Source organism: Lepisosteus platostomus, chromosome 26, assembly GCF_059453375.1.
Source record: "Lepisosteus platostomus isolate fLepPlt1 chromosome 26, fLepPlt1.hap1, whole genome shotgun sequence".
NCBI lineage: Eukaryota > Metazoa > Chordata > Actinopteri > Semionotiformes > Lepisosteidae > Lepisosteus > Lepisosteus platostomus.
In genome coordinates this window covers 6,249,151-6,276,371 of record NC_142636.1, presented here as the reverse complement: position 1 = coordinate 6,276,371, position 27,221 = coordinate 6,249,151, and the positions used below count along the sequence as shown (strand labels likewise).

Sequence of the window (27,221 nt, the reverse complement as noted above, 5' to 3'; positions counted from 1 at the left end):
GAGCTGAGGCTCGGCAGCAAAGGCCTCCCGAGACAATATTGAATCATAGATCCGATTTCCAAATGAATAAAACTTTCTTTGACTGTGGGGATACTGTAAAACAGCGTTTGGGTGAAAACAAGGACTATGCGGTGCATGAAGAATGGAAAAGGTACTTGGGAACATCCTGCAGTTGGCGTGAGGGCAGTTTTCTGTCCAAACAGTTCACCCAGGGCACATCCCCTCATGGCAGTGCCCGTCTTGCACGCACGCACGGGGAGCAAACAGCCAACAGGATGAATTCATCTCAAGTCACGCTCATCCAGAAACACCCAGACTGACTGAAAGTTCATCTTCTGCCGTTACTGGAAATATTCACAGTTCTTCACAACCTACAGCAAACAGATAACTATCCCTGGCTTCTAGATTCAATATTGGAGTCCCCTGGGTTCGTGTCAAACCCGACAAAGAAGGCATCTGCAAATCAGAATGCGACTCTTCCCTCTTCAAACTCACAGAATTACGATTCCACTACAAAGGCTTTCTTTGAAACACCGTCTAGCAGGATGAAATAGATGCAGCACTTTTTAATTTGTTTGACTAAATTGTGTCTCTTCTGTATAATCCATGACTGTAAGACATGCGCCGATTGCTCCCTCCTTCGCACACCGTGTCTTTGAAAAGGAAAGGCTTTTGGAAATGGAATCCCACGGATTAACGTGCAAAGATGAGGAGGTACACACACTGCCAGAGCTGAACAGGAGGGAAGAGGATGAGACATTGTGCAAGATGCATATCCATTCTAGATTTCACAAGCTGTTATTTTTTCTTCATCCATCTCCTATGAGAAAGATGTTTAATCCTGGTCAGAGTCTATCCTAGGATGCAGTGTACTAAGTGGGGCCTATGCTCTGGATGGGACTGTCCATCTAGGGCACACACACATGGAAATATTTAGAGATACCAATCAACCTAACCAATACCCCTGTGGGATGGGCAAGGAAATTGGAGCACCCCATAAAAAACAACACAAAGTTGAGGAAAACATGCAAACTCCACACAGGAGGGATTCAATTCCAGGATGCAAACTGGTCACGAAGCTGTGTAATTTCCATCCCATAACACAATGGAGGGCTTTGTACCGATTAAATCGCATGAGCAGTGCATCCCGTGTTATATTTGCATCTGTATTTGCAAGAGATCTGAAAATCAAGGTAAACAAGGTAAAATTACAGTAGATCCAAAAAGCAATAGCCAGCACCTGTTATCATCTTATAAAGGTGAGGACTTTGCAAAACAGCGGCTGAGACACCATCTCAGGGCTCAATTCCTTGCATCCACTGAGCACGTGTAATCATTTTCCCTCCAACACCCCCTCCAAATGTGCTTCGAAAAACTCTCATTTCATTCACAGGGATCCTAGCACGAAGCAGACTGGAGAGGTTCAGAGGTCAACAAGCTAACAGCCACATAATGTGTATAATGGGCTGTATAGCTTCCTCTAAACTTCCTGTCAATACAGCTTCCGATGCTCTATCCCAAGCCAGAAAAAAAAAAACCATTAGGACAGCAATATCCCAGTAGGATACCAGAGCAAGACTGGTACAACGCAATGAGAATCAGTTGGAAGAACAGAAGCTTTGAGAGGAGCACAAGCAGGAATTCCTTGAAATAGAATTCTGTTAAAAAAGTGTGCCAGTGAAAAGCACCATCTTGTGCAAAAAGATCATTTAAAGTTAAATTAAAAGAACAAAAACACCTGCCAGTAAAGCCGTTCAATCAATATCAGTAGGACTAAGGTAACAGAACCCTTCTCTTATAAGTCACGATCTCAACCAGTGCTGTTCATACACTCTGTACTTGGGATTAAATGTGTATATAGACATGTGGTTACTGTTAGCTGAGTCACACTCCCTGCATATATTCTTATGCGTGACTTGAATCCCATTTTTGGGTTAAATGCCATAGAAGGCACAATAATCAATAATTAACAGGCACAAAAAACTGGCTGATCATGTTTTTGAAGCAGAGTGCCTGGGATCAAGAAACAGATGGATGGGATCCTAAGATCAATAAGCAAGATTGGCTGAATGACCTCTTCTCTTTTTTTAACTTGCGCACTCTGTTGCGAGTAGAGAGCTCATACAGTACATTCGGCTTTAATACATTGGTCCATGACGATGGGCTCTCGGACTGACCGGAGCCCAAGTCATGCCAAGTAATAATTAATAATTATAATTATAATAATTGCTTACACTTATATAGCGCTTTTCTGGACACTCCACTCAAAGCACTTTACAGGTAATGGGGATCCCCTCCACCACCACCAGTGTGCAGCCCCACCTGGATGATGCGACAGCAGCCATAGTGCGCCAGAACGCTCAACACACACCAGCTTTCAGTGGGGAGGAGAGCAGAGTAATGAAGCCAATTCATAGATGGGGATTATTAGGAGGCCATGATTGTTAAGGGCCAATGGGAAATTTGGCCAGGACGCCGGGGTTACACCCCTACTCTTTTCGAGTAGGGTGTTCAGAAGTACACGTGTTCAGAACACCGTGTGGAGGAGGTGGAGGTGGAGGAGGGAAGGTTACAGAAAGCTCTCATTACATGAAACACAAAGAAAAACAGATAACAGACAGCACTCCTTTAAGTCAGGGTGGGTAGTTTTACCAAGTGGTGCGGCTGTGAGCTTTGAAGGTGTGACATATCCTTCCTCCACTGCAGCAACTGAGCTGGTGGAAAACTCCGCTTCGAAATTCTATTAATAGTTCAAATAAGTTTCAACTGTGAAGGCATCGGACTGGAAAAATAAATAACATAAACTGCATGAATCATAAGGGTGCTCTTTAACCAGTTTCTCCACTGAATCAGTGCTCCTTGCATCATCGAGTTGCTCAGAAGGTTGGACAGTTGTATAATGCCGAGCTCCAACACTGCAAATCTCTCTCCATAAGCAAAAAGACCAGAGGCGCGCGATGTACTGCGGAATTAAAATACACAAAAAACGTGATTTCTCTCAACAATGAAGCACTTCAGCTAAATGCTGTGCATATTAAGATAGAAGTACAAGATGAAATAATCACTTTTTTCTATAACCAAGAATCCCATTGTTGGAAAACTAGCATAAAATGCCAAGACATTATTTCATATGACCTGGAACCAGGGCCTTCAGCTGTTACACTCTGTCATAGTGAACTCCACCTCAAAACACTTAGCATTAGGAGTGCAGAGGCATTAAACTCAATTCAATTAAATAGGAACTTGTTTTTATGAAGGTTGCTAATTTGTAACAAAAGTGATTCACTCTCCTGAGTTCAAAAGATGACATCTGACTAACCCGTATATTATTAAAGGGGTATTGCACTCTTATCGTGGCGTTTTGGGATACAGCTTGTGAAGTGCTCTGAGAAACTGCTCACCAAAAAGCACCAATAAAGTGGACTGATCAAGCAGCGCTCATTCACACGAGTTTCCCCAGTAAACTAGCACTTGTGAACGTCTCTTATTCATCTCTGACAGCTCCAGGCAGGTGTGAATTTTGCTGCAACAGTTTGCATAGTAAGTCTAAGCAGCAACACAAACACGACCTGCTGCCTTTCCTTTTCCTCTCCTTCTTCACTAGCCAGCCTCCTGCCCTCTCTCTATTCTCAAGCGCCAGGTACTTCCAGACATGCACCCGCCCTGATCATCATTGGGTACCTTCTCATCTTTTCGGACCGCACCTGTGATTCCCCACCCTGTCTCCCCTGAACCGTGCTCGTCATCTGCAGTGCACAGTGTAACATAAGAACACATAGAAAACATTAGAAGGGTGGTTTTAACAGCATCCTATATCATTTTGTAACAGGTTTTGTTTGGTCGCTAGTAGCTAACTGATCCCAAGATCTCATCTATCCCTCCTGAGAGATCCCAGGGGATCAGTGTCATCAATATGACTTAGAACCTTGTTCTAGACTTGCACAACCCTTGGTGCACATCATAACCCACTACAGGGAGAAATACAGTTCAGGACAGCAGCCGGGACAGGATGAGGACATTTGCAGATGAAAGCACGACGACACAGTGAAGCAAAAGGGGAAAATGAAATCACAGCTTAAGAATTAACAGCAAAAGCATGAAAGGTGGTTCCGTAGTCATTTGTAAGCAGTGCCAGGACAGACAGGGAATGGGAGTCACAGTGTCATCGGAAATGAAGAGTTTGAGAAGGGCAGGCACCAAGATAACCCGCAGGTATCCGGACATAAAAACGTTACGATAAGTGGCAAATTACAGCGTGCAAAACAGTGCAGTGTTCTACAGGCCCTGTGGTGCAGTATAAACTAATCACAAGATCCCCTCTCGTGTACCAGCTGGAAGATTCTTCTACAGCACAACAATTGGCAACTCTAGCAAGCGCCGCAGAGAAACCTGAAACCGACCTTCGCCAGACCCACGCTACCCTCCTCCCAGCCGGACACAGCGCAAGGAGACAGAATGACCTGCCTCACTGGACACGAGACACCCCGGCGGAGGAGCGTGGGGTCGCAGCCGAAAAAGCTCAGGTCCTCCGGGCCTCACGGGTACCTGCAGGTTAGAGACCGATTTGGCCTCTGTAGCCAAATAACGAGATCAATGAAGTCATCGAGGGGCGGAATGAAAATAGGGGTGACACTTGAGGACTCGAGCTGCCCATTCAGGGGTTCCTGTACCAACATCAAGACGACGAGCTGTACCGAGAGAGAGTCAGCTGCTCCTCGCCCAGGTGTAGGAGTGCCGAAACTAGAAAGACACTCCTGGATCACCACGCACAGTAGCCGCTCTGCCAGGCAGGCCCACCAGCACTGCAAGAACAGGCTCGTCCGCTTGCCCTAGTTTCTGCTTGGTGCACGCACAGGACATTATCCCTCACAAAAGACCCACAAATAAATAGCTGAATAATTCAGGCGCGAGTGTAACCTGGCCCTTTCCTGTAGTGGTGATGTCCGGGAGGACTTTCCTGCGCCCTGGGTTGCTATGTGTACAGTAAGTAAGAAGGCGAGCCGTAACTTCCACTGGCTATCGCTAATAAAGCCTGGCACTTGTCCCACAGCCCGCCTTTGTAGTGCGGACAGAAATAATACAGGAAAAGCTTATTTCACTTTTCATCGCTCTGAATCACAGCACACGAGAAGATCACTCTCGTGTTGGATATCAACACAGGGCTGCCCCCCCATAACACTTCCCGTTTCGTGTGACATTTGTTCTTGTCGGGGAACTTTTTTTCCCCCCAATTCAAAAACACAGCAAAGCAATTCGGTATTTCCCTCAGCAGTGGCCCGGTTTCCCACTTTTCCTGACAGCATTTCTTCACCATGGCAACCGGCGCCCCGTCTCCATCGGCGTGAGGCTTCAGGACAAGTCTGGATACAGAGGTGTGTGTGTGTGCTGCCTTTGGTGCTCACAACATTTCTAATCGGAGAAGAACAGCCCGTCCAGCCCACAGTGCTCGTCAGCTCTCCACACGGTGAGCAATCCGGGGCAGCGTCACGCGTGGACGCGACAATCCCTCTGCAGCACGTGCGGGTAATCCACTCCTCCACAGTTTGACACAAGACTGTGTCGAAAAAGATTCTTCTGGGGGTGTCGCGAAACCGCCCTCTATCGTGTGTCTAATTATATCCCCGTGTTGTGCTCACTGAGGGCAAGGTGAAATGACGACAGCGATAAATCCTGTAGATTCTTTTCAAACACTCGCAGACCTCAGTCACCTTTCCTCTCCATCTTTTCACCCCATCCCCTGAGTAAAGTGAAGACCTGAATTTCACGCATGGCGTGTGCAATAAACGTAATATCTCTAGGAAAACGGAAGGCAAGCCCTTCCAAACACATAGCACTCGATACTTCTTTCCTGTACGGGTCCTACTCTACCGAGGGCTTGGATACAGTCTAGAGCCCACTCTCCGAGTTGCACAAATTAGTTGCAATAACACAAGACGCTGAGTAACGTCAGGTTATAGCATAGAAAATGAACGTGCGTGTGGGTGGCGGGGCAAAAGCTTCTTTAAACTTAGCTGCTGTTTGTTTTCCAGTCTGTAAGTCTGCAGGGTTTTCTGCAAAAACAATACACTGTTTTTGAAAGTCCTAGGCGTCTGCTCACCGCGCTTGTCCGTTAACTGCCGAGATCCAAACGGAACCGGCTCCACAATAACCGGCAAAAAACAGTGCCGGTTAAAAACGAAGCGCACAAAAATGGCAACAGGAGCTTCAGAAAACGTGAGGTCCGCGTTTTAGAAACGCATTTAGAAGTGGATGGCACCGCACACAACGACAACACAGATCCGTCTCTGGCAGTCGTTTCAATCAAGGACACTCGGCATGGGCTCGCTTTTTACAGGGCGACACCGACGTGTTTCTTGACGTGACCTTCTGTAGCACCACAAGCAGCAGCGCTCTCTCCTCGGGGAGAAACACGACCCAGACCGGCGCTGAATTCTGCTTTAAGGAATTAAGGAAGACCTTCAAGCGGGGACACTCGAAGCCAAAGGACTGATGAGGCTGTCTCAGCTGTCACAGAAAGCGGAATAACATTTTTTGGCAAACGAGAATGATGTTGTTGTCTAGGATATTTTGCTGAACATGAGAATGTATGTCTGCGAGTTAAACGGATGTAGTAGTGTGTGTGTGTGGGGGTTGAATGGGATTGAGCCGCCAACATGTGAGACGTTGCTCTTGGTGTAGTTTCCCAAAGTTTCCAAAGAGACAGGAAAACTGCGAAGTCCAACGTAGAGAATCAACCCAACACAAAACCAAGTATTTATACGTCAAGAGGGGGGAAAAAAGACATTTTCTTTCATCCTCCTGGCATCTTTGCCCTCGAAGTCTTGACAGCTCCACACCCCCCACGCTGGAGCCCGGAGTACCACCCAGGTCCCTAGCCGCAATGAGTGAGGGGGGGTCTGGGGTCACCCCCACTTTCCTCCACCCTGTGCAGACCCTTAATTCACCGAGCACCCCTACCATGCGTCTGAAGCGCACGCTTTGGGTCTGTGTGTTTTCGAGAAATGAACTTAACTGTTCATACCGCATCCATTCCCGGGTCAAACAACGATCCTTGACTTCCATCAACAAACTGAGCATGCACGCATGTGGGCTTTTTTTTCCCCAATAACTTTCAGATACTTTTGATATCGAGGCCATCCCATCGAATCGGGGCCCAAGTTGACTGGAGAAGTTAAAATAATTTCGCTCCCTTATACATGAAGCCTAACCAGCCACGATCTCAGCCACGTACCCGCATCGTGGGGCTCGTGATTCGTGCACGGCTATTGTGTGCAATTCCCCGCACGCTGGCTTCTCAACTCGGCGCTCACATCCGCGGCACCGCACTCGGGTTTCGGCGTCACCCAGCCCCCGGCTGGCTGGAAATGTCCTCCGGCCGCAGCCTGAGACCCCGAGCGGCTCCGCGGCCGGGTCAGGCCAGCCCGCTGCCCGCTGCCCCGGCCGGCTCGCCCGGCTCAGCCCACCGCCGGCAAGCCGAGCCTGCCCTCCCCGTCCGACAGCTGCCCGGGAGCCGGGTGCAGATTTCAGACGCTGGTGAAAAATGTCTCAACTCTCGGGTCTGCAGCGCACAACTACTCTCCTCTTACCTTCCAGGGCCGCCGCAATGTCTGGCTCATCCCTTGGTCCGTTACTCCGGGGGGAATTTTCTCTGTAACTCCAAACCCAAGAGACGTGTATACACCCACCGGGTGCCAATTCCAACGTATTACAAGCAGGACTCGAAAAGAGCGTACAGTAAATTCACACTCACTCACATCAACAACAACAATGTCAACCAGACGCGGTTTCATCCCGCCCACCTAGCCTGCCGCTTTGGCCAATCCTCAGCGAGCGGTCTTTTGATTGCCATGCAGAGCGACCAATACATGGCCAAAGTCAGCACAAACCCCGCCTACAGCTTGAGATACAGCCCAATCGTGGAGCGGAAGCTCGGTGATAGACAGGGGATTGGAGAGCGATAGACGTGACGTCACCGGGGAGAAGGTTAGACTTCAAGCACGCAGGGAGGGTATCAACGCGGTGATTGGCTGGATAAGGGAGGAGACGCGAAAGCGCTTTCCGGCTGGACCAATCAGCGCATCGGGGTGACCCCGAGTGACCGTGACGGGCCGCGGAGAGCCGCGAGGAGCTGGATTACTCATGCCGTGAATTCACCGGCCCGGCGGGGAGTGATGCGAGTATGATGTCATCGTTTGCGGTCATTCTGAGAAGGGACGTCTTAATGAACCGACTTGAACAAACGATTCATCTCAACCAGAAGTTTGTAACAATAGTAACGGCGGTTTATTCACCAAAGCAAACACAATAAGTGAGACGTCCGAAGCGTGGCCAGTTCAAATACATTGATCCATACATTTTCAGTCAGGACCCTGTGAGGGTCGGGGCGAATTTTCATATACCCTGCAAAACAAATTATTATTCTTAGATATATGGGCTTCAATTTGACTAAATATGCTACGGACACTAAGCATAAACAGTGTTTGGATATGGGGAGGCATGGTAGCTCAGTTCCTGTGGTGCTCTCTGCGTGGAGTTTGCGTGTTCATCCCATGTTCACAGGAAACCTCTTGGTGCCCTGGTTTCTTCCCACAGTTCAAAAACATGCTGGTTAATTGGCTCCTGTAAAAACTAGCATGTGTGTGTGTGAGAGAGAGAGAATGAGTGATGTGATGATGATGTGATTTTGGATCTGTATTAATTGCTTTACACACATTCGGATTAACTGATCATTCCTGACCAACTGTTGTGACTCTGTTCAAGATGCATAAATAATACATCACTTCATTAGTGAGAGAGTTGCTTGTGAGCTGCCAACGAGGTTATTTGACCTTATCAAGAAAGGAAAACACAGAAAGGAAGCAGCTTGGCCCCCTTATCGAGAGAACACACTCGTCATGCCGGTGTGCTGGGGGCTGGGCTGTCCCTCAGCTGGGCTCGTGGATCGTGGGTGTGTAGTCTGCCCCAGCGGCTGTCCGACACTGTGGTGCAGATCTGCTGGGTGCAGTGCGAGGGGCTGGGCAGACAGGTTTGGTCCAGGAAGGGGGAATCCTAGTCCCGGAAATACAGTGTTTTGGCAGGTTTTCATTCAAACTCAGATATTAACAACCTGAATTAGCTCATAGCTCGTTACAGTTAGTTAGATAGATAATACTTTATTAACCCCGTAGGGAAATTGATGTGTTACACCAGTCCAGCCCAAGACAAGCAAAACAGACATCAGAATAGTTATAAAACAAAAGACAACAAAATAAATAAAAATAAATAAATACATAGGTGTGTGCAAAATGTGATGATCATAGTCACTGTAAAAACAATAAAATATGTGCAAAATGTGCATAGGTTTATACAGACTTATTGTCCAAAAAGTACAATGGAGCAACATGCTGTCCATAGACGAGCAGATGAAGGGCTAACAGTCCCAGCCTAGGGCAGCGTTATACACCCTGACAGCCGCCGAGAGGAAAGACCTGCGGAAACGTTCCCTTGATCACTGTAGCTGGAGCAGTCTGTTGCTAAAAGTGCTCCGCTGCCCAGTAACAGTTGGACCAGTTTCGCAACTTCGCCCAGCTCTACAAGTGCTGACTATACAGCCTGCCAAAACACCAAGCCTCCGGGACCAGAACTGCCCATCCCGGGCCTAGACACACTGGAGCTCCCCCTGCCTGCGCTGCTACATCGTTCAGGTCCCGGAAGCTCACTTGTCCTGCAGACTCATCATGACTTTCCAAAATCCCAGCAGGACAGCACACACCCTCACACTGATCTTGTAACACTGCTGAAAATGTGCCAGACTGCAAAAAACTGAAAAACCGGAAGGTGAGCAGGGTGTCGTCTCGGAGAGCAGGCATCGTGCACGACCTCGTGCTGGTCCAGGCTGTGTGAGGGAATGGGACAGAATCTCACAAGACCCCCGGCGCACCTCGGAGCACAGCACGTGTCCCACAGGCACAGCTTGCATTGCTTCCAGCAGTGCAGTCCCTCCTAACCTCTTTCACAGCAGACCACCTGCTGAGGAGAAACGTTGATCAGGATAATGAATTCACCCATATAGCGTCTGCTCAATAACGTCAGTGCACCTGCTGCAAACAAGACTTGTCGCTTTACTCGGGACTTTGTGAATTTGTTACATTAAAATCTGCCTTTGATGTTCAGTAACTAAAACTGTAAAAACTCTGAGAGCTTATGTCACTGGAAAACAAGTGCTCGTTTATTGTAGTTTTTACAATCACTTATTTCTGACCCTAGAATTCCTGACTTAACACCTGTTTGTGTTTATCTGATTTCCATTCTGTTTTTACTTTCTGAACTATTTTTGCAGACACCCGCAGAGCTGCGTTAAAATCGTGAGCAAGGCAGCAAACAGGAGGAGATATTCTGTTTACACTGCTGTATTAATCCAAGGGAATCTGCTTTAACTGGGGAACAGGGAACCTTGTTTTAGAATCTCACTCTTTTGGTAATGAAGTGCAGCTTCTTTGTCATCTTGAATGTGCAACCTCTTCACTCTCACTTGCGTTGACAGGACTTTGTTTCCCCGAGCGAATTGGGTATCAAGGTTTTGGTGAATAAAATTCTCTTTCCTCCTCTGCGCAAGAATAGAGTTCTTGCTCTATATCATATCAATTTGTATATCATCTTTCTTCAAGGTCGAGACTCCATCGTCATTAAATAGTTGCGGAGTATGAGAACCCAGAGAGACAGGAGACTTGCAGTGGGTCAAAGAGTGACGATCTGTTGGGAGAGTGTCGACGTGCACTACCTCATTGAGCCAGAAAACTCCAGCCCATCGTCAGGTGCTCCTGGAATCAAGCAGAGACTGCTCAGCCGGGACCTGCCTGCCTGCGTTCCACAGGTCAGCAGCTCACGTGGTCCAGCTGAGAGAAAGCAGTGCTGCCTCTCCACAGTCACCGAGCCGTAGCCTGAACGGAACAACTCCTGGTCACCCCTTTATCTCAACTGGACCACTTATGCAGTCCTATGTAACTCCCACTTTCTTTTATATGAGAATTGGCTTAGTGTGGGGCAAGCATTTCTTGACAACAAAAAAATAATGCAGGGTATTAGTTCACTGTATGTGAAGTATTTGTTCCACAACTTCACAAAATGAAACTGTGTACAAGTGTGTTAAAAGCATCTCTCAACCTGATATCAATAGATGCATTACTACCATAACATTACTCTATTATAACACTGGAATAGATTAGTTTTTTCACATTAGTTTTAGACAGCAATGCTTCAGAATATGTTGGTGTTACACATACGAGAATGAAAATCATTTGGTGTTTAAACTAAATCCACTAAGCAAGTTGTTAAATAGTCTCTTTATGGATTGTCATGCAATTACAGTTTCCTGGCAACCCACAGAACAGTTAAGAGAGTGTCTGCTGCAGAACCATTGGTTGCGATATAACAGCACAAGGCTGCTTGCAGCAATTCACACATTGTTGGGAACAATTTAGGACAGAGGAGAGAGCCTAAAAAAAGACCTGGAAAATTAATGCTAAGCAGCTAACAGAGAACGTCTTGAACTTTGGAGTTGACCACTTCCAAAAATAAATCACGTTTGTGTGTCTGCATTTTAAGTGCTGTATTTTAATGCCCCCTGCTGGACAAAACCTGCAAACACTAAAATCTCAACTACAACACAAAAAAAATGATCAAAATCGGTCCCACAACCTCAATGTTTTATCTTGAAGATGACAAAAAAAAACCTTGTTAGACTACATTGTATATGAAATTCATTATGTCCCGGATATCAGACATTTTTCCTGTTAAGCATTGCTCTTAAAAACGTGAACAGTGTCAATTCATTTTTCAGAAGACCTGCATGAATGCTATTGCACTGATTCACTGTACACAATATTAAAGCAAACTATAGTGCAGTTTTACTTCTGCCATTTATAAATGAAAGCAAGGCTTACAGTATAACTTCTCCATAATACTCCTTAGAAGGGAAACACCAAATCACTATATAAATTCCTTTATTGTTGACAATGTAAAATGAGCAGGTTACACAGTGTGCTATACACATTTTCCATAATCTCTACATGGAAATACCTTTTCATACTGAAATTATAAAAAGTGTTGAAAAAACATTTCACATAAAGCAGGAGGCAACAAAATAAAGCATTTTGGAAAAATGTATACAACAGTTCTTCAGCTTTCATTGAAAATGAATGCGCTTAAAAACGTCAAAATAAAAGTCTCAATGTACTGATTTAAAAATAGCAAATACTACCAGAATATCAGAAACCCCCAGTCTAATGAATGACCACACTCTCGGACACAGGCAATGTCAAAGTCAGAAGGCATTCCCATCCATTGGCAGAACAATTTTCAATATCGATCCTGACCGAAAACTAAGATGCTTCAGTTCACACACTACGAACACAACCCTCATTTCAACCTTAGTTAAGGCAGTAAAAAATTAGATGGGAAATATTTGTAGCCCAGTCCCAATTCCTTATTGTAACACCACCCCCATTTAAGATTTCTCACAGATGGCAGACATGAAGAGAGGAATAAAAGCTGTTCCCTCTTTGATCCAAGTTGGCAAAGCATGCTCTCCTTGATGCACTGGAAGTCACTAGTAATCAGCGAGGGGACAGTCATCAGTGGCACGTTGAGGAAACTAGATGCATGTGATGTAGCTACTGCATTTTGTACAAATTGTAGCCTCTTGTATTCACACATCACCTAATTAACACCTCCACTCGCCATCCACACACAGTAAGGATGAGATTAAAACTGCTGCACAACAAGTTACAAATAAACTTCAGCTTTTAATTCCGATTTCCACCACTTCGCGCACACAGACTACCGGGAGCATTCTCCTGCATAAAAAATACAAAAACCCATAAAAGGTTAAGTAGGACATTTAATATACCAAAACCAACGTAAAACGAAGAAGGAAAACTAAGGAAAGTGGGGGTAAAACTGTCACTCAGCGCCGTCTCCTGTCAGGACTTCTGCTTCTTCTCCTTCCACCCCTGTGAGAAAAGACAAAAAACATTCCAGTTCTGTGCTGCAACTGAACACCATGAAAGTAACACAGAATTACTTTTTAGCACCACACTGACTCTAACTGGATTCCTTTCAGCTGCTTCTACAGAGTGAGGACCAATGACAGACAACCTGACTGACAGCCTGCAAGTAAAATATCAGGCAATGCAGTCCTGCTGGCCAGGGTGACAGGGAGCAGAGTAAGCCCCCCCCTCCTTGTCTAAACAAAGCCCTTGTCTAAACAAGAAGGGGGGGTAAAATCTAAACCTCAGGGTCCTAATAGGATTAACTATGCATTTATCCCGATGGCTCAGCCACTAATTTGTTTCTTATCGACACTAATTTCATTTCTCAAAACCCAAAGCCACTAAAGCTTTGCCATCTGTCAATTTTGTACCCGTTTAGAGAGGAACCGCAACACTATTTTTATATTTCAGGTATAAAAAAAACAGTATTGATAAGTGCATTTCAGGCCACAATTAAATTAAAATGTGCACAGTCACTTGTGTAGCCTCCAATTTATATTGAAAAATAAGACATTTCCAGGGACGCGCCGTGCAATATTCTGCAATTCAGAATGAGGCAACAAAACATCGGATTAGATGAAGCAGCCCTATTACCTTGTAATCAAGCAGGCTTGGCAATACATATTTTAATCCAGCGAAAATATTGCTCTCAACTTCCGAGATGGTTTTTGCCGACAAATACTCTCGTTAACTCTGCCTGCAGATCACGTTGGAACATTTCTGCAGGAAACTGTCTGCTGCAGAACCTGTACTTATTCGCTCGTACCTCACATTGCATTAGTCCTGACAGTGACTAGTGAGCAGAAAGGGCCACATCACGTCAATTCATGGGAACTCTCGCTCTCGGAGACCAGGGGGTTACTGGTACTTTCACAAAAATCACGATTCTGTGCTTAATTTGAAATTTGCAAGCTTTTTCTAATGAATTCATCGTGTTACCGAGATTTAATAACCAGTCGGCGAAATTGGGACTGCAGTTCCCCTTTGATGTTGTGCAACTCTGATGTGCATTAGACCAAGAACCACTGGGGAAAATTAGGTCAGCGATGTCACAGAGTCGAGGTTCAATGTGACTCTGAGGCCATGCGGCCCCCGAGGACAAGGGTATGAGATCTGGAACAGGTTCAGAGTTCATCATGTGAAGCAGGTCTTGTTGAAACAATGAAGATTCAGTATTAAGTCAGCTGTGCTAGTTAACGTAGGGGAATACAGGTCTCTAACTTGGCACAGCTTGGATTTAAAACCTCCTTTCTGTGCTGAATATTTAAAAGGACTACTTAAGAACTACAAATTTATTATTTAGAATTATAAGAACCAATATAAACCTATTAACTACTGTCATGCTTCCAGTCGGCATCGACAGGACAAAAAGTGCTACTGGGATTTTGTAACAATAGCTCATAACAATAGCTCAAAGGCAAAAGCACAATTTGTAATAATCACCAACACCTAACCAACACAAGGCAATGAAGCTACTGTTTATGCAAAATCGGCACCGTGCCACATCATTCTTCTTTAGTTTCCTTAGTGAACTTAAAAAAACAAAAACAGAAACCAAAACTATATTCTGTAATGAGCATTTCACCAGCAGGTCCTGCTTTTCTCTATGAGTAACATACCACTTACTGTGCTATGTAGTCAACGCCTTAAATTAGAGCCACTTCTAAACATTATATAGTTAAATAAAACTCTGAAAATTAATCCTTCCTCAGATTTTGTTCCAAAAGCTGCATGATAACCTACTTGTACTAAAAAGCTATAAGATTAAAAGGCAGATCTGGTTGTTCCTCCTCTCGTTGTCAGTGCAAACTGTACCAGAGTAATGAAGTAGCAGAGATACAGTAAGGAGAGTGATAAGCACACTTAAAAATAAAATGCTTTCTGAAAGAATCACATTAACTGCAATCTTTGTTGAAAATTTAATGAAGTGACATAAGAACACTGCCTAAACTATATAAAAAGAAAGTTACAACACTGCTATATTTTGCTGCATACTGTTTAAAAATCAATACTAATACCAATCCCACACCAGATCATTTCTATAATAAGAAGAGATTTGTCAGCATAATGAAAAAAGTTTTTATTACATTTTAAAACTTATTTAGTAATAAGGTCTTAGTAATAAATAAGTCTTAAAACATCTGTATTAAAACAATATTGATTTTTTTTTTCCAATTTAGTCAAAGTCTTAACACTGAATTCCCCAATTCTACTACCTTTTTCTCCCACAACCACAAGTTGCTTCTTCAAGCTCAACCTTTCCTATTCGCTATTTGTATCTCACGGTTTTGTCTGCATCTAACACTTGACTACATTAAATCTCTGACAGATAACTACCCATTTTGAAATCCATCAAAATAATGTTGAATGTCCTTTGTGGTAGGAGGAGGAGTATCCTGTCGATGTGACACTACAAACCTACCTAGTTTACTCGCAGTACTATAATAAGTCATTGATATCAATTAGGACGAGCAGTAACCCTCATGTGGATCCCCAAGTCAGGTATTCCCTGGTTAAAGCTTTCCTGCTCTGGTCTATTCGCCACATCACCACTACGAGTTCTGATGCAATGCCCTGTGGCCCACACGGGTGGGAGCCAGCCCGCGGAGACACTGACCTCCTCTTGCTCTTCGGTGGGCCCCGGACGAAGGCCCAGTCCACGCTGATGGGCTGGCCCATCAGGTCCTGACTGTTCAGCCCTTCCATGGCTGCCTGAGCCTCTTTGTAGGTTTCATACTCCACCAAGGCGTAGCCCTGCAAGAGAATGGAAATCCCATTTGATTACACCCCATCGCCGCCGTATGCCCCAGTTTCTTCTTCAAATACCACTTGGTAAACAATACCGAACATGTTTGCTTGTGCTGTAAGAAACCCTAAGCAGGGTAGAAATTGGTGAAGGCCACCCAATAAACAAAATACTTCTGATAAGGATGACCTTCGTTTCACACGACACGGGAGATGAGATACCACATCCCCAGCCTGTAAAAATGCTAAACTATTTTACTTTTCTAAAGAGACTATTAGTGAAAAATTACCACAAACGTTTAAAAATTCACATTAACACTGGATCAAAGTACTACAGTGCAAAAACGTGAGCACTTAAAATGAAGAAACTATGCATCAAAGATTTTTGAACGTCAGAAAAATAGTTTCACGATTAAGACAGAATAAAGCAATTCTTCCCATTTGGTTTGGATATTAATACAGCTCATGGTTAATCATACTTTCAAATCAATGAAGAAATGAATACTGAGCTCCACATAAGGAGCTTAAACACTTACAAAACCTCCAGCAAGGTATATGTCCTGTGGAATAAGCTGAATTATACCACGCACAAAATAAATAAACAATATTCTAAACTTATTCCAAGTATGTTTGAGTGCCATCTAACTTATGAGACTAGTGACCGTTTGCTCAAAAAAAGCATTCAGTATTTATTTTATCACTGAAATCAAGACTGGCTGTTTAAAGCTCACAAAGGACGATGACCCAAATCTGCCCTGTTATATACTGCACAGTTTAGGAACAGATCATGTTTTTCAGTACTGATGTTGTTTAACGTTATGAAGAATTAAAATGCCCCAAATGACAAAAGACATCACATCTAAAAGTAGGGACACTAAACCTCAAACAGGACCTCACTTTAAATTTCTTCAGTACCTGCCTCAAACTCAAGAAACATGGTAAAATGAAGGGGACATTTCACATTAAGGCATGTTATGCAACTAGACAGTTGGTGGTTGAATCAAAAACCTGGAAAAAGGAAAAATGTCCCCTCGAGCTAGGCTTATAGAAAAAAAAGTGAGGCTGGTTACCTTAAGGTAGCCCGTCCTTCGGTCCAAATTCAAGTGCAAGTTCTTGATTTCTCCAAACTCTGCAAATTTGTCATGGATGTCCTCTTCTGTGGCTTCTTCATGGACTCCTGTCACAAACAGGATCCAGCCTTCGACAGCTGTAAACAGAGGAACACTGTTACACCTTTTCAGTACAGGAAGAAGCGTGTAGTTAACATTTAATCAGTTCAAAGCTGTTATACTTTGAAACGACCTCTTCATTCAAAGGGCGATAGAGGTCTGAACAAACCCCTCAGCGGTGCTGTTAAAGCCAATTCCATGAGACCCTTCAAGAAACGCTTGGATATGGGCTTCAGATGAACCACCTATTTACTAGATACCAAACAAGAAGATGAGCCTGACATCCTCTCGTCTTTAATGCTTCTGATCTTGCACAGTACTGGGGACACCCTCTGTACTTACATCTCTGAGGTCCTGGTTCATCACCATCCTGCTCGACTGTATCATAGTCCTCTCGCACCCGGGACCGCGCCCCCTCCTCTGTGGAAAAGTACACCAACAGTAACACAGCTCTCAAACTGAACCCCAATCAAAGTCGGGACATCAAATCATTACATTAGGCTAGTGTACAATTAATTAATTAACTACAATTAATGCAGTGAGAAAAAATTCCTAGCAAGATGGAAAAGCATGATACAGGACTCAGTTTATCGCTCCTACACTCCATATGCTTGAAGAATAGATAAAGACTGTACTTCAGTAATTTAAAAAGCCTAATGAGCAGTCATTTTGATAGAAAACTAGTAAAACAATTAAACTTATGTTAGTAATGCACCCGACTTGCTGAAAACAGGCATTTAGCAGTTGTAATCTTTATTTTCCATGTATTTAATGCAGTATGGCAACATAATCACCATCCATCTTGGCAATACACTTTTATAAAAAGAAGCAATTGGCACATCAAATTTGTAAAGGTCTCTTTTTTAGAGGTCTTAATTTAGATCTACAATTGTACAAAAATATATGAATCTGAATATCTACAAGAGAGCTGAATTGCTTGTCAGATCGACTGCCACAACCACCAGCTTTTCCTGCAAAACGGGTGCTCCAAATACAATCATTCCTGTACACCTTCATTAGGAGCTGGGATTGTTGCTAAACATGCTTCAATGTGCTGGAGCCGTGTGATCAAACAAGAAGGAGGCTCCAGTCCGGTCCTACATGTCCCAGGCCCTCCGGGTTTTCTTGTTCTCTTTAGCTCCTCAATAAGCCTGTTAAGACCTAGAGATCTAGTAGCAATGGTCAAGGTGGACACCTCAAGATTGTATTCCATTGGAAAATCATGAAAAACAAAATTCCAGGCTGTATTTCACTGGCTAATAGTGAACTTAAAGTTCAAGAACATATTTATTTTCCACATCAACATTTTCCCCCGATAATAATGAACTTTGTTATAGGGCTGGGCGATAACTCGATAACGATAATTATCGCAATATAATTTTCCTCGATATAATTTTAACAAAAGTTTGATAAATGTTCGATATATATGTTTATGCTTTGCGCATGCGTACAAAACACTGCGTGAGTGCGCATGCGTGTTGCAGACCGGGCTGCTAACGTGCTGTTTATCCACACGGTGGTGGCTGACAGGATTGTAGTTAGAGTGGAGAAATGAGCGACACTGAAGCAAATGTAGTGCTGCTAATGACCAGCTCGAAGGACGATGACATCGTCGACAGAAAAGGTCATTCAACTTCAGTAATTTGGAGATTTTTTGGCTTTTTACGATCAGACATAAAACAGAGCACTTTAAACTTTGCAGTCTGTCTGAACCATCTTCTATGTGTGTTTTATCACACTGCAGTATTTAATTTTTCTATTAAGATATTTATTTTGTACATTTTACTCATGTATATTTTTACATAAAAAAGACTTGAATACTCTCTATTCATCTGTTTAATGTTTCTGCTGTTTGGCAAGTGTTTGTTGTGTTCATAAAATAAAGAGTCGTTTAATTTTCCAATTAACTGTTCCTTCAACTTTCACTCAGGAGAAAAAATCTGCCTTTAAACTTGAAAGAAATAATTATTTGAGATTCATCGTGATAATTATCTATATCGACTGATATGAAAATTTTGATTGAGATAATGTTTTTGGCCATATCGCCCAGCCCTACTTTGTTATACAGCACCTTTAAAAGTAACTTCTCCAGGTTACTCATTTAATCACTGATGACAAAACAGCCAGAAGCTCTCATTTCCAGCTCAGCCTAGAAATCCATCTGTACAGCTGCCAACATGCTTCCACAACACGGACTCACCTGATCCGAACCCTCTGCCTTTTCTCTTCTTTGCCTTTTCCTTTAACTTATGGATGCTTTCTGAAAAAGAAGACAGTACAGTGGGCATTAGTTTTTCCCGCGTTGAAGACATCTATAAAGAGGTCAAAACAGAAGATGTCTTTTTGCTCTCCATTCATTGACAAAATGTTACTTTTTGAGGCTAGCACAAAGTGTGTTCCCATTGTGCTACTGTTGAATTTGATATGGTCATTGTCGATTCTGATATGCTATGATTTATTTGATCTAATTGGGAATGACACACTTTGCCCAGCTAAGACTGTATCTTTTTAAGCTTCTCTGATTGTAAACTGACATGGACAAAGACAACAGCAACAGTGCTATCATAGCATACCATTCACACAACTGGTTCAACTAAAAAGCAGATGATTTTATTCTATATAATTTAATTCTATACCAAATAGCCAACGTTACATTCTCGGACAGTTATTCTCTGGAACAACACAGAACAAGTGATCCCCTCATCGTTAACCCTTCTTCACGACGCCGATCGGCTGTATTGATCGTGGTTACAGCAATCCCCACCCCCCTCTCCCCCGGCGGCATCAGCAATTCTGCATCGTTAATGGACTCCAGTCGGATCAGAGGACTGTGGGTGAACCGTGTGGGAAAGACGGGGTCCGAGTCGGACCCCAGATGGCAGACCCTGTTAAACAAGACCCTGCACCCTGATGGCGCCCAGGCCCGAGTCAAACCCGGGCCTCCCCTGCGGCTCCCACGCCCGCCTCCCTGCGGCCTGGCAAGCGTATTCCGCTCTGGACGATGAGCAAAGGTAAATATTTTAACAGCCGCAATGGCTGAACCTCAGCACCTCCACAGAACCCAAGCAGAGCTTATAGACCGCCCTACAAGCCGACAGCGAAAATTACACTGCGTGTGTAGGAAATAACGGAGGGCAGAGATACAGCAAAACCGCGAACAAAAATGATTATAAGGGCCGTTAATAAATATAGTTGCACCCCCGGTCACCCATAAGCGAATAACTACAAAATTACATTCAAACCAAACCAGATCCAGACAAACAGTGTGGCTCATTTGTACACTGCTGAACTATCTTTTGCCGAAAAATAACGTTTACAGCGGGCTATACCTAAGAAAAAAAGACGAACCGACTGCTCTTATTTTAAACTACTCTGTGGTCCGCGGAAAGGTATATTAAATTTTACCATCACCATCCTCATCCATAGGAAAATCCTCGCCGCCAGCTTCATGTAAGTCCAGGACGTCCGCCATCTTCTCTGCCGTGTGTGGAAAGACGTGCGAGACCGGAAGCGCGTCACCTTCTTTAACCGCCAACGGAAGAAATCGCGGAGAGGCGAGTCTGCGGCCATTTTGAGGAGGTCTGTTAACCCCACGCGTGAGGTCAAACGTCGACGGAACAAAAGACGGTGTGCCGTTGGTTTAAATGTGTTTATTTTTATAAGTGAAGATTAAAAATGTTTTATCACGCATATAAGTTATGAAATTAAAAAATACCAACTTAAAAGTAATTTAAAAGGATCATTTTTGCCTTTTCTCACACAAGGGTTTAATAATAATAATAATAATAATAATAATAATAATAATAATAAAAACCTTAATTACATGGCACCTTTAAAATTAACTTCCCAAAGAACTTTACAGTAAAAAAAAAGTTTACAAGGAGAAGACGTGACAAAATTGGCAAAACTTAAATCAAGGATTTTTAATTGAAATGCAGAATGCAGAGAATGTGACTCTGGTATCCTTGGGTATAGAGCTCCAGAGCTCTGGGGCGCAGCAGGAGAAGGCCTGTCACCCCCAGTTTCAACAAGTTTGAGCAGACCAGAGCCAGACGGATGAAGGTTGCGAGATGGGGAGCAGGAGGCCCAGCGAGCAGAGCACTGCAGTGATCAGTTCTGGAAGAGACGAATGTGCTGGGATACAGGATTTGTGTGGCAGAAGCCAACAAGTCCTGACATTGCAGTTACTGTATTTACTAAATAATGTTCTAAAGTAACTTTCTGAGAGACCAGCTTAAGACTTTAAACTAACTGGTTAAAAAGAACAGAATTCACAGTGAAATTTGTGTTTGAGATTTCAATTATTGCATTGCCTTAAAGCTTCAAGATTTTGAATGATAAAATCTAATACTGCTATTTAGCTCTTTGAACAAGAAACCGCATCCTGGCTGATTAAGCCATCGTGGTCTTTCTGTAATTTCCAGCTGGCGTTCCATACTTCCTCAGAAAGAAAGTGCCTTTTCTAGAGTGCTCAAGGAAAGCTTAAATAGTTTCTAAGTCTTTAATTTTGCTCAATATGGATTTATTATGATTGGAGTTGGACAAAGTGTTAGTCTTTCTAATAAAACCTTTATCACACCCTGTAAAATGCACTATTAAAGTAAGGAATCAATACATTTTGGATTGAAGTGGACGATGAAATGCTTAATTCTGCAACTGAGTATTGGTGAAGTAGCATTTTCTGTTCTGTTGGGATGTTGGCAAAAAAGTGTGGTTACTGCATTATGATGTTAGATGATTACTAACATCCTTCAGTTGAGAGAACAGAGATATGAATATGATCAAACATCAGTCCTAGAGAAAGACCTATGTAGGGTTAAACATAACATTTCTGGCAGAGGTGGTAAGTACTTATCAACTGTCAAGCTCAACTACTGTAGATCAGATGAAAGCAGAGGATGTAGCGTGTAGATTTTGTGAACTCAGTTCCCAGCTGTCTGCACTGCATATCAAGAGCAGATTTTACAACAGTGTTCATGTTGGTGCCAATAATTAGGTTGTAATCTAATCTGAGATCTACTGTATCTGTAATGTAATCTTAGATCTACAGATTTACAGTTTGGTAAATACATAGAGTATTATGGGACAAATAGTAAAGTGTAGTATAAACCGAAGCAAACAAGATTTTTTTTATTAAAGATAGTAGTTTTCAAAAATGCACCTCTTCCTCATCAACCCCCTCGTCTAGAACCGTAAACTGAGAGTTACAACTGAAGAATGAAGAGATAAGAGAGATGCCCGGGAAGTGAGATAATTCATATCATTTTTGTGTTTTTGTATGTTTTTTGCAAACTATGCAGTTTAGTGGCTTGACGTAGGCTTTGTGCTCAAATGTATATAAAGATGCTGCCTGTCCTTGGTCAGTAAGATAAGGGGCATGTATTTGGTAAGATGGCTGTACGCCCATAATATGAAAAGAACTAACTGTTGTCTAGTCTGCAACTTAGATATAATTAATTGGCAGGTGTTGCTTTTTCATCATTTGTTTAGAATGTGTCATAGTAACTCTTTTTGTTTTAAGGTATAAAGGACCATCTTCAGCTACTTATTTTTTAAGTCTGGTGGTTGCAAGCCAGACTTCCAAATGCATATGAATAAAGAGACTTCTGCTTCACAGGCACCTGAACTTTGTCATTTTTTTGACACTACACAACATAACAGAATTTGTGAATCTCATGGTTTATTATTAACAATTTTTATGAATTAGCTAAATCTAATGCCTCAGGTGGAATTAATGTATCATGGCAATATCTGTTTCATTTCTGCACGACAAATATTGTGACCACTAACGTTTATAAGGACTGTTCAAACCATGTTAATTCCAGGTGTAGAGTACAAATCCACTGGAAACCTTTTCCTCAAGCAGAAGAGGAGTTTACTGTGTATCCAGCTGAAGAGACGCACCCTCCCTGCAATTACAGTAGGAGGATGAGTTTAACAAGAAAAGGTACAGCTGACCTTTTGTACACTTACTTGATAAGGAAGACAAAGAGCTTAAGTCTCAACAAGAAAAAAAAAACTTCAGTCTTAATTTCTATTGGTTAAGCAAAATTCTACTTTAATCATAAGATGTCTACGTAACTGAGCTATATCAGTGTTTTCTAAAAGCAGGTAGTTACAATTGGCCTTCTACACAAAAACAATTCTTTGGGATTCTTAAAACAAGCCTTCTTTGTGTGTGCAGGCCCTCGCTCTTATCAACAGTAAATACATTTAATGTTTTGCTGAACAAGCTGTACGGATCAAGAATTTAAACCCTTCACAGGCAAGAAAATTACATTAGAATTTGAGTATTTAAAATAAGCTGGAGACTCGTTGAAAGGCATGCCATACCATAAGAGAGAATGTTCTGGTCTTGTACACAGTCTAACACTTGTGAGACAATCAGAACAGAAATAGAAACAATTGATTAGGGTTCTCAAAAGGCCCCTCCCTTGGGCTGCCAGCAGAAGCCAAAGCAATCCCCTTTCAGACAATTTAAAAAGGCAGAACAAGCCCACACCCACACCGGTAACCTAGCTCTGTGGTGAGCAGCTAAGCCTTCCTCCAGTACAGCACAGGAAAACAACACAACACATATGCCCACTGCACTGAAGTAATGTAACATTAACAGTAACGCAGACAGTCCTAGTTATCTCTAGTTATCAAAGAGAGGACCTATGACAGACACATACTGTAGATCTTCTTGAGAACCCAGGACGGGAATATTACCCAGAAGGGCTGAATTAAAAGCAGACAGACTACCCCTCCAACCTTCTGCAGCACAGGCTGTACAGGCATGGCAAAATTGATCCACCCTCTGATGCAGACGAATCAGAGGAGATCTCTTCCCCACCTATTTAGATATTGAGCACCACAGCGTTAATCAGAGAGCTAATAACGCCCTCCTAACAGAATCTAAATCACTGTAACCTCAGAAAAAGGTGTGCACTTGCCGGCCAGGTGATGAGTCTGCACTGCACTGAAACCAAGGTTGCGGCCACTAACTCAGGTGTCCGGTGGGCGTCACCTGATGACCTGTACACACCAGCCACTCGAGCAGTGCAGTTCCCCCACACGTCAGGCGATTCGTCGATCTTGATCAGGCTGAGAAATTTCCTGCCAATACTGCTCGTTTAGAAGGGGAAGCATTTTGGATTTTCTGTCTAAATACATTAACGCCTAATTGATTGTAAACTGAATGAGATCTTTAGGCATTTCCATAAACTGTCCTTCCTGTTGATTTGAATGACTATTTTAATTATTTACAGTAAATCAGATCATAAAGAAAATTGTGTACCCTCTCTGAAAGAAAAGTTAATAGGGATTGTCATGAATTTTGTATTTGACTATTAAATCCTTTAAGTGTTAAAAATATTAGTAGACCTGTGTGTGTAATGTAAACATTTAATTCAACACTCCAATTAATGAGGAAATTATCTAACTTTCTGTTTTCAGTTCATTGTTAGGGGATGTAATACCTCTGTTTGTATCAAGTACTGTCACTCTTTTAAGAATATCTCTAGTATTTAAGAAGCAAGTAAAATTGCAATCCAGGCAAAAAATAAACCAAGTAGATATGATGTCAGACGAACATGTTACAGGCTTCTCCTTTTTGGGTCTGGCTAAAGATCTAAAAACTCACTAATCCCTCATTTTTCAGAATCACATTTGGTCCCATTTTGTCTTTCCTTTCATCCATGACCACACACCAAAAGCCATGGACCCAAAATGCAGTTCTTCTGGATTTTGGCAATTAACCGAATATGAATCTTTTTTTCTTCCACCCAGCAACCCCTGCTAGTTGGCTTTCATTAGCTTCTCAGTTGTGGTTTCAACCCATAGAATGTAGATAAAGCATTTCCATTCTGAAGCCATTAGATTTCCCCCTGAGCAGCTCCTTTTGAAAAGTAATTGTGAAGGGACGTTCAACGAAGCTGCGAGTTTGCCTCTTCAAGAGTGCAGAACAGGGTAGCAAATCTGTTACTTCTCTGGAGCCATCAGTTGGTCTGTGGAAACAAGCCCATGTGTTTGTCTCAGATGAGATATTGTTCCTAAATTAATCATCTGACTAAACCGATGAAGAACAACCAAGAAGAAAATTACTGAGGGTTGGAAATTCAAACACCTGAGTTTGTACACCTTCCCAAGAAAAGAACAGGTCAAAGGTATTGAACCAGATGAGCACATAACAATTCCATTCCAGTGAATCAGCTTTTATAATTTTGTGGTTTGAGCCTCTTAGTGTAAAGAACTGATTAAATCCCAGAATCACACCAGCACTAAATCTTCTGGCTAAATCTGGCTTCAGGCAAACAGGTTGGTTTACTGTTTGGTTATTTTTCTCTCCGTTCCTTGAACTCTTGACTACAAGAGATCATAAATGCTCACACATTTTCAATCAGCTTTCCATTTCCTTAGACATCAAACATGCAAATCAGTCACAGGGCCAAGATTTCAGATCTTTCTTATGGGGGTCCCATTTCGTGGCATTACAAAATGATGCTACACGGTTTTTTAACTTCATATTCTATTCAAAACATGAATGCTCAAACTGAAGACTTCTAAGGATAAGGCCACAGTTCTTTTTTGGGGTAAGTCTCTACAAACACTGTCTTTTTACACTGGCTTGGTATAATTTGTGCTCATTCTTCTTGTTGAATTTGCATGAATTTGCTCTACCAAGTTGCACTTACAGGCATAGATTGTCCAGTCTTCAAGAAGAGGATTCAAGTCAGGATTTTGACTGACATGAGCTTTCTTATTTTTTTTGGTCACTCAATATATCACTACATTAAAAATAGGGCCCACAATTGATAGTGGACACACACAAGAACAAGATAAGAATACCACAGTCCCTAGAACCCAAATCAAAAGTCCCAGATGAAGCACCACTGCACTACTCTCCCCAACATGCTCCATCCAGTACTCGGGAGAGCCTCCTTCCTCCACACCAGAGGAAGAGCTGCAACTCTGCATATTTCTGCAGATCCGCCAATCCCAGACAACACGTCCCATTACAGGGAGAAGAAGGGGGAGAAGCCAGTGTGGGACCTGTCCTCTGCTGCGTCCCCCCTCTGGTCTCGGTGTCCTCTCCTGTGTCCAGTGGTGCAAAATCTGTGCCCACATCCTCCTGGCTGAGGCTTCTGAGTCTTAGGGTGCCCTTCCTGGCCAGAGCTCTAGTACTGACATGAGGGGCAGGTGATCAGGGGGTGTGTGGAGGGGGGTAGGCAGGACTAATGAGTGAGAGCTAATTAACGAGCAGGACTCTTTGCAGTTGATCAGGTATAACAGTGCATTGTCCCAACCCCCTTTATACCAGAGCTTCCTGTACAGGTATGTCCCTTTATATCCAAGATGTGGTTATACACATTTCAGTCACCATTTACTTTGGGGTGGTAAGCGGGTGTCTAGGCAAACAGTGTGTGGTTCCTCTCCTTCGTTGATTGGCACTTTAAAAGATAAGGGAAGCAGACAAAGAAAAATGAAACCCACAACAGCAGACAAAAACTGGCCATTATATTTCTACTCCAAGTCTATACAGTATATCCCCTGAGTTACTGCTCTACTCCCACTTCTTGTCTCTCTGCGACAGATGCACTACATTGGGTTTGTGTAATGCTTTGCATTTAGACCAAAATGTTCCCCATTTCTTTTGCCAGACCACAAAACCTTTTTCCACATGTTCACAGTATCACTTATATCCTTGTTGTAAACTCCATGTGGGATTATAGATGCATATCCCCCATCTTCCAGAGAGGCCAGCATTGTGGAGAAACAGGGACATTGCTGACTTTCCCGTTTTCTCCGATTTCAGTCGCTGAACTCTCTCTTTGGCTCTTCCAAAGTTACCGCTGGTCTCACAGCTGTGTCCCTGACCTGTTTCCCCTCGTCTGGCGGTTCAGATAGAGGATCAGATGAGTGCCTTCCACTTCTCAATGATCACACTCCCTGTGCTCAAAGAGATGTTAAAGGAAATGTTTTAGATTCTTCTCGGATCCTTTACACAACTTTCTCCTTAAGTTGTTTTGAAAGCCCCTTTGTCTTCATACAGTAGTTGAATGTTTGCTTGAAATTCAGTAGTTGACTAAAAGAACTTTACAGACATAGATGTATTTATTCAGAAATCATGTGAACCACCATCATTGCACACAGACAGATCTCACTCAAATTAGTCTGTGGATCGTTATGGTAATTTTGTGCACATAAATGGATTTAAGATCGCCACAGCACAGGGTTTGAATAATCTTGCAGTCATGACTCTTCTACTTTGCTTTCTTAATCAATTATATATTTACTT

General features: G+C 43.0%; 2 protein-coding genes across 4 annotated transcripts in view; both read right to left on the bottom strand.

Annotated features, from left to right (window-relative positions):
• The window catches only part of otud7b (OTU deubiquitinase 7B), an 82,372-nt gene extending 74,570 nt beyond the window's left edge, over positions 1-7,802 (bottom strand). For both annotated transcript variants that reach the window (XM_088621107.1, XM_088621110.1), the window contains exon 1: positions 7,587-7,802. The gene's annotated coding sequence lies outside the window, so the exon portion shown is untranslated. The remainder of the gene's footprint in view (positions 1-7,586) is intronic.
• A 4,162-nt stretch (positions 7,803-11,964) lies between these two features.
• On the bottom strand, positions 11,965-20,495 carry rbm8a (RNA binding motif protein 8A). Of its 2 annotated transcripts, none has more exons than XM_088621111.1 (6): positions 20,348-20,495; positions 19,143-19,202; positions 17,285-17,362; positions 16,844-16,980; positions 15,646-15,782; positions 11,965-12,989 (listed from the first exon to the last, which is right to left on the bottom strand). In XM_088621111.1, the coding sequence occupies exons 1-6, from the start codon at positions 20,412-20,414 to the stop codon at positions 12,944-12,946; spliced, it is 525 nt and encodes a 174-aa protein (XP_088477237.1). In that variant the 5' UTR covers positions 20,415-20,495; the 3' UTR covers positions 11,965-12,943. The 2 variants fall into 2 exon arrangements, with proteins under 2 accessions (XP_088477237.1, XP_088477238.1); XM_088621112.1 differs by having other exon boundaries at positions 20,354-20,494.
• Between the last annotated feature and the right edge of the window lie 6,726 nt (positions 20,496-27,221).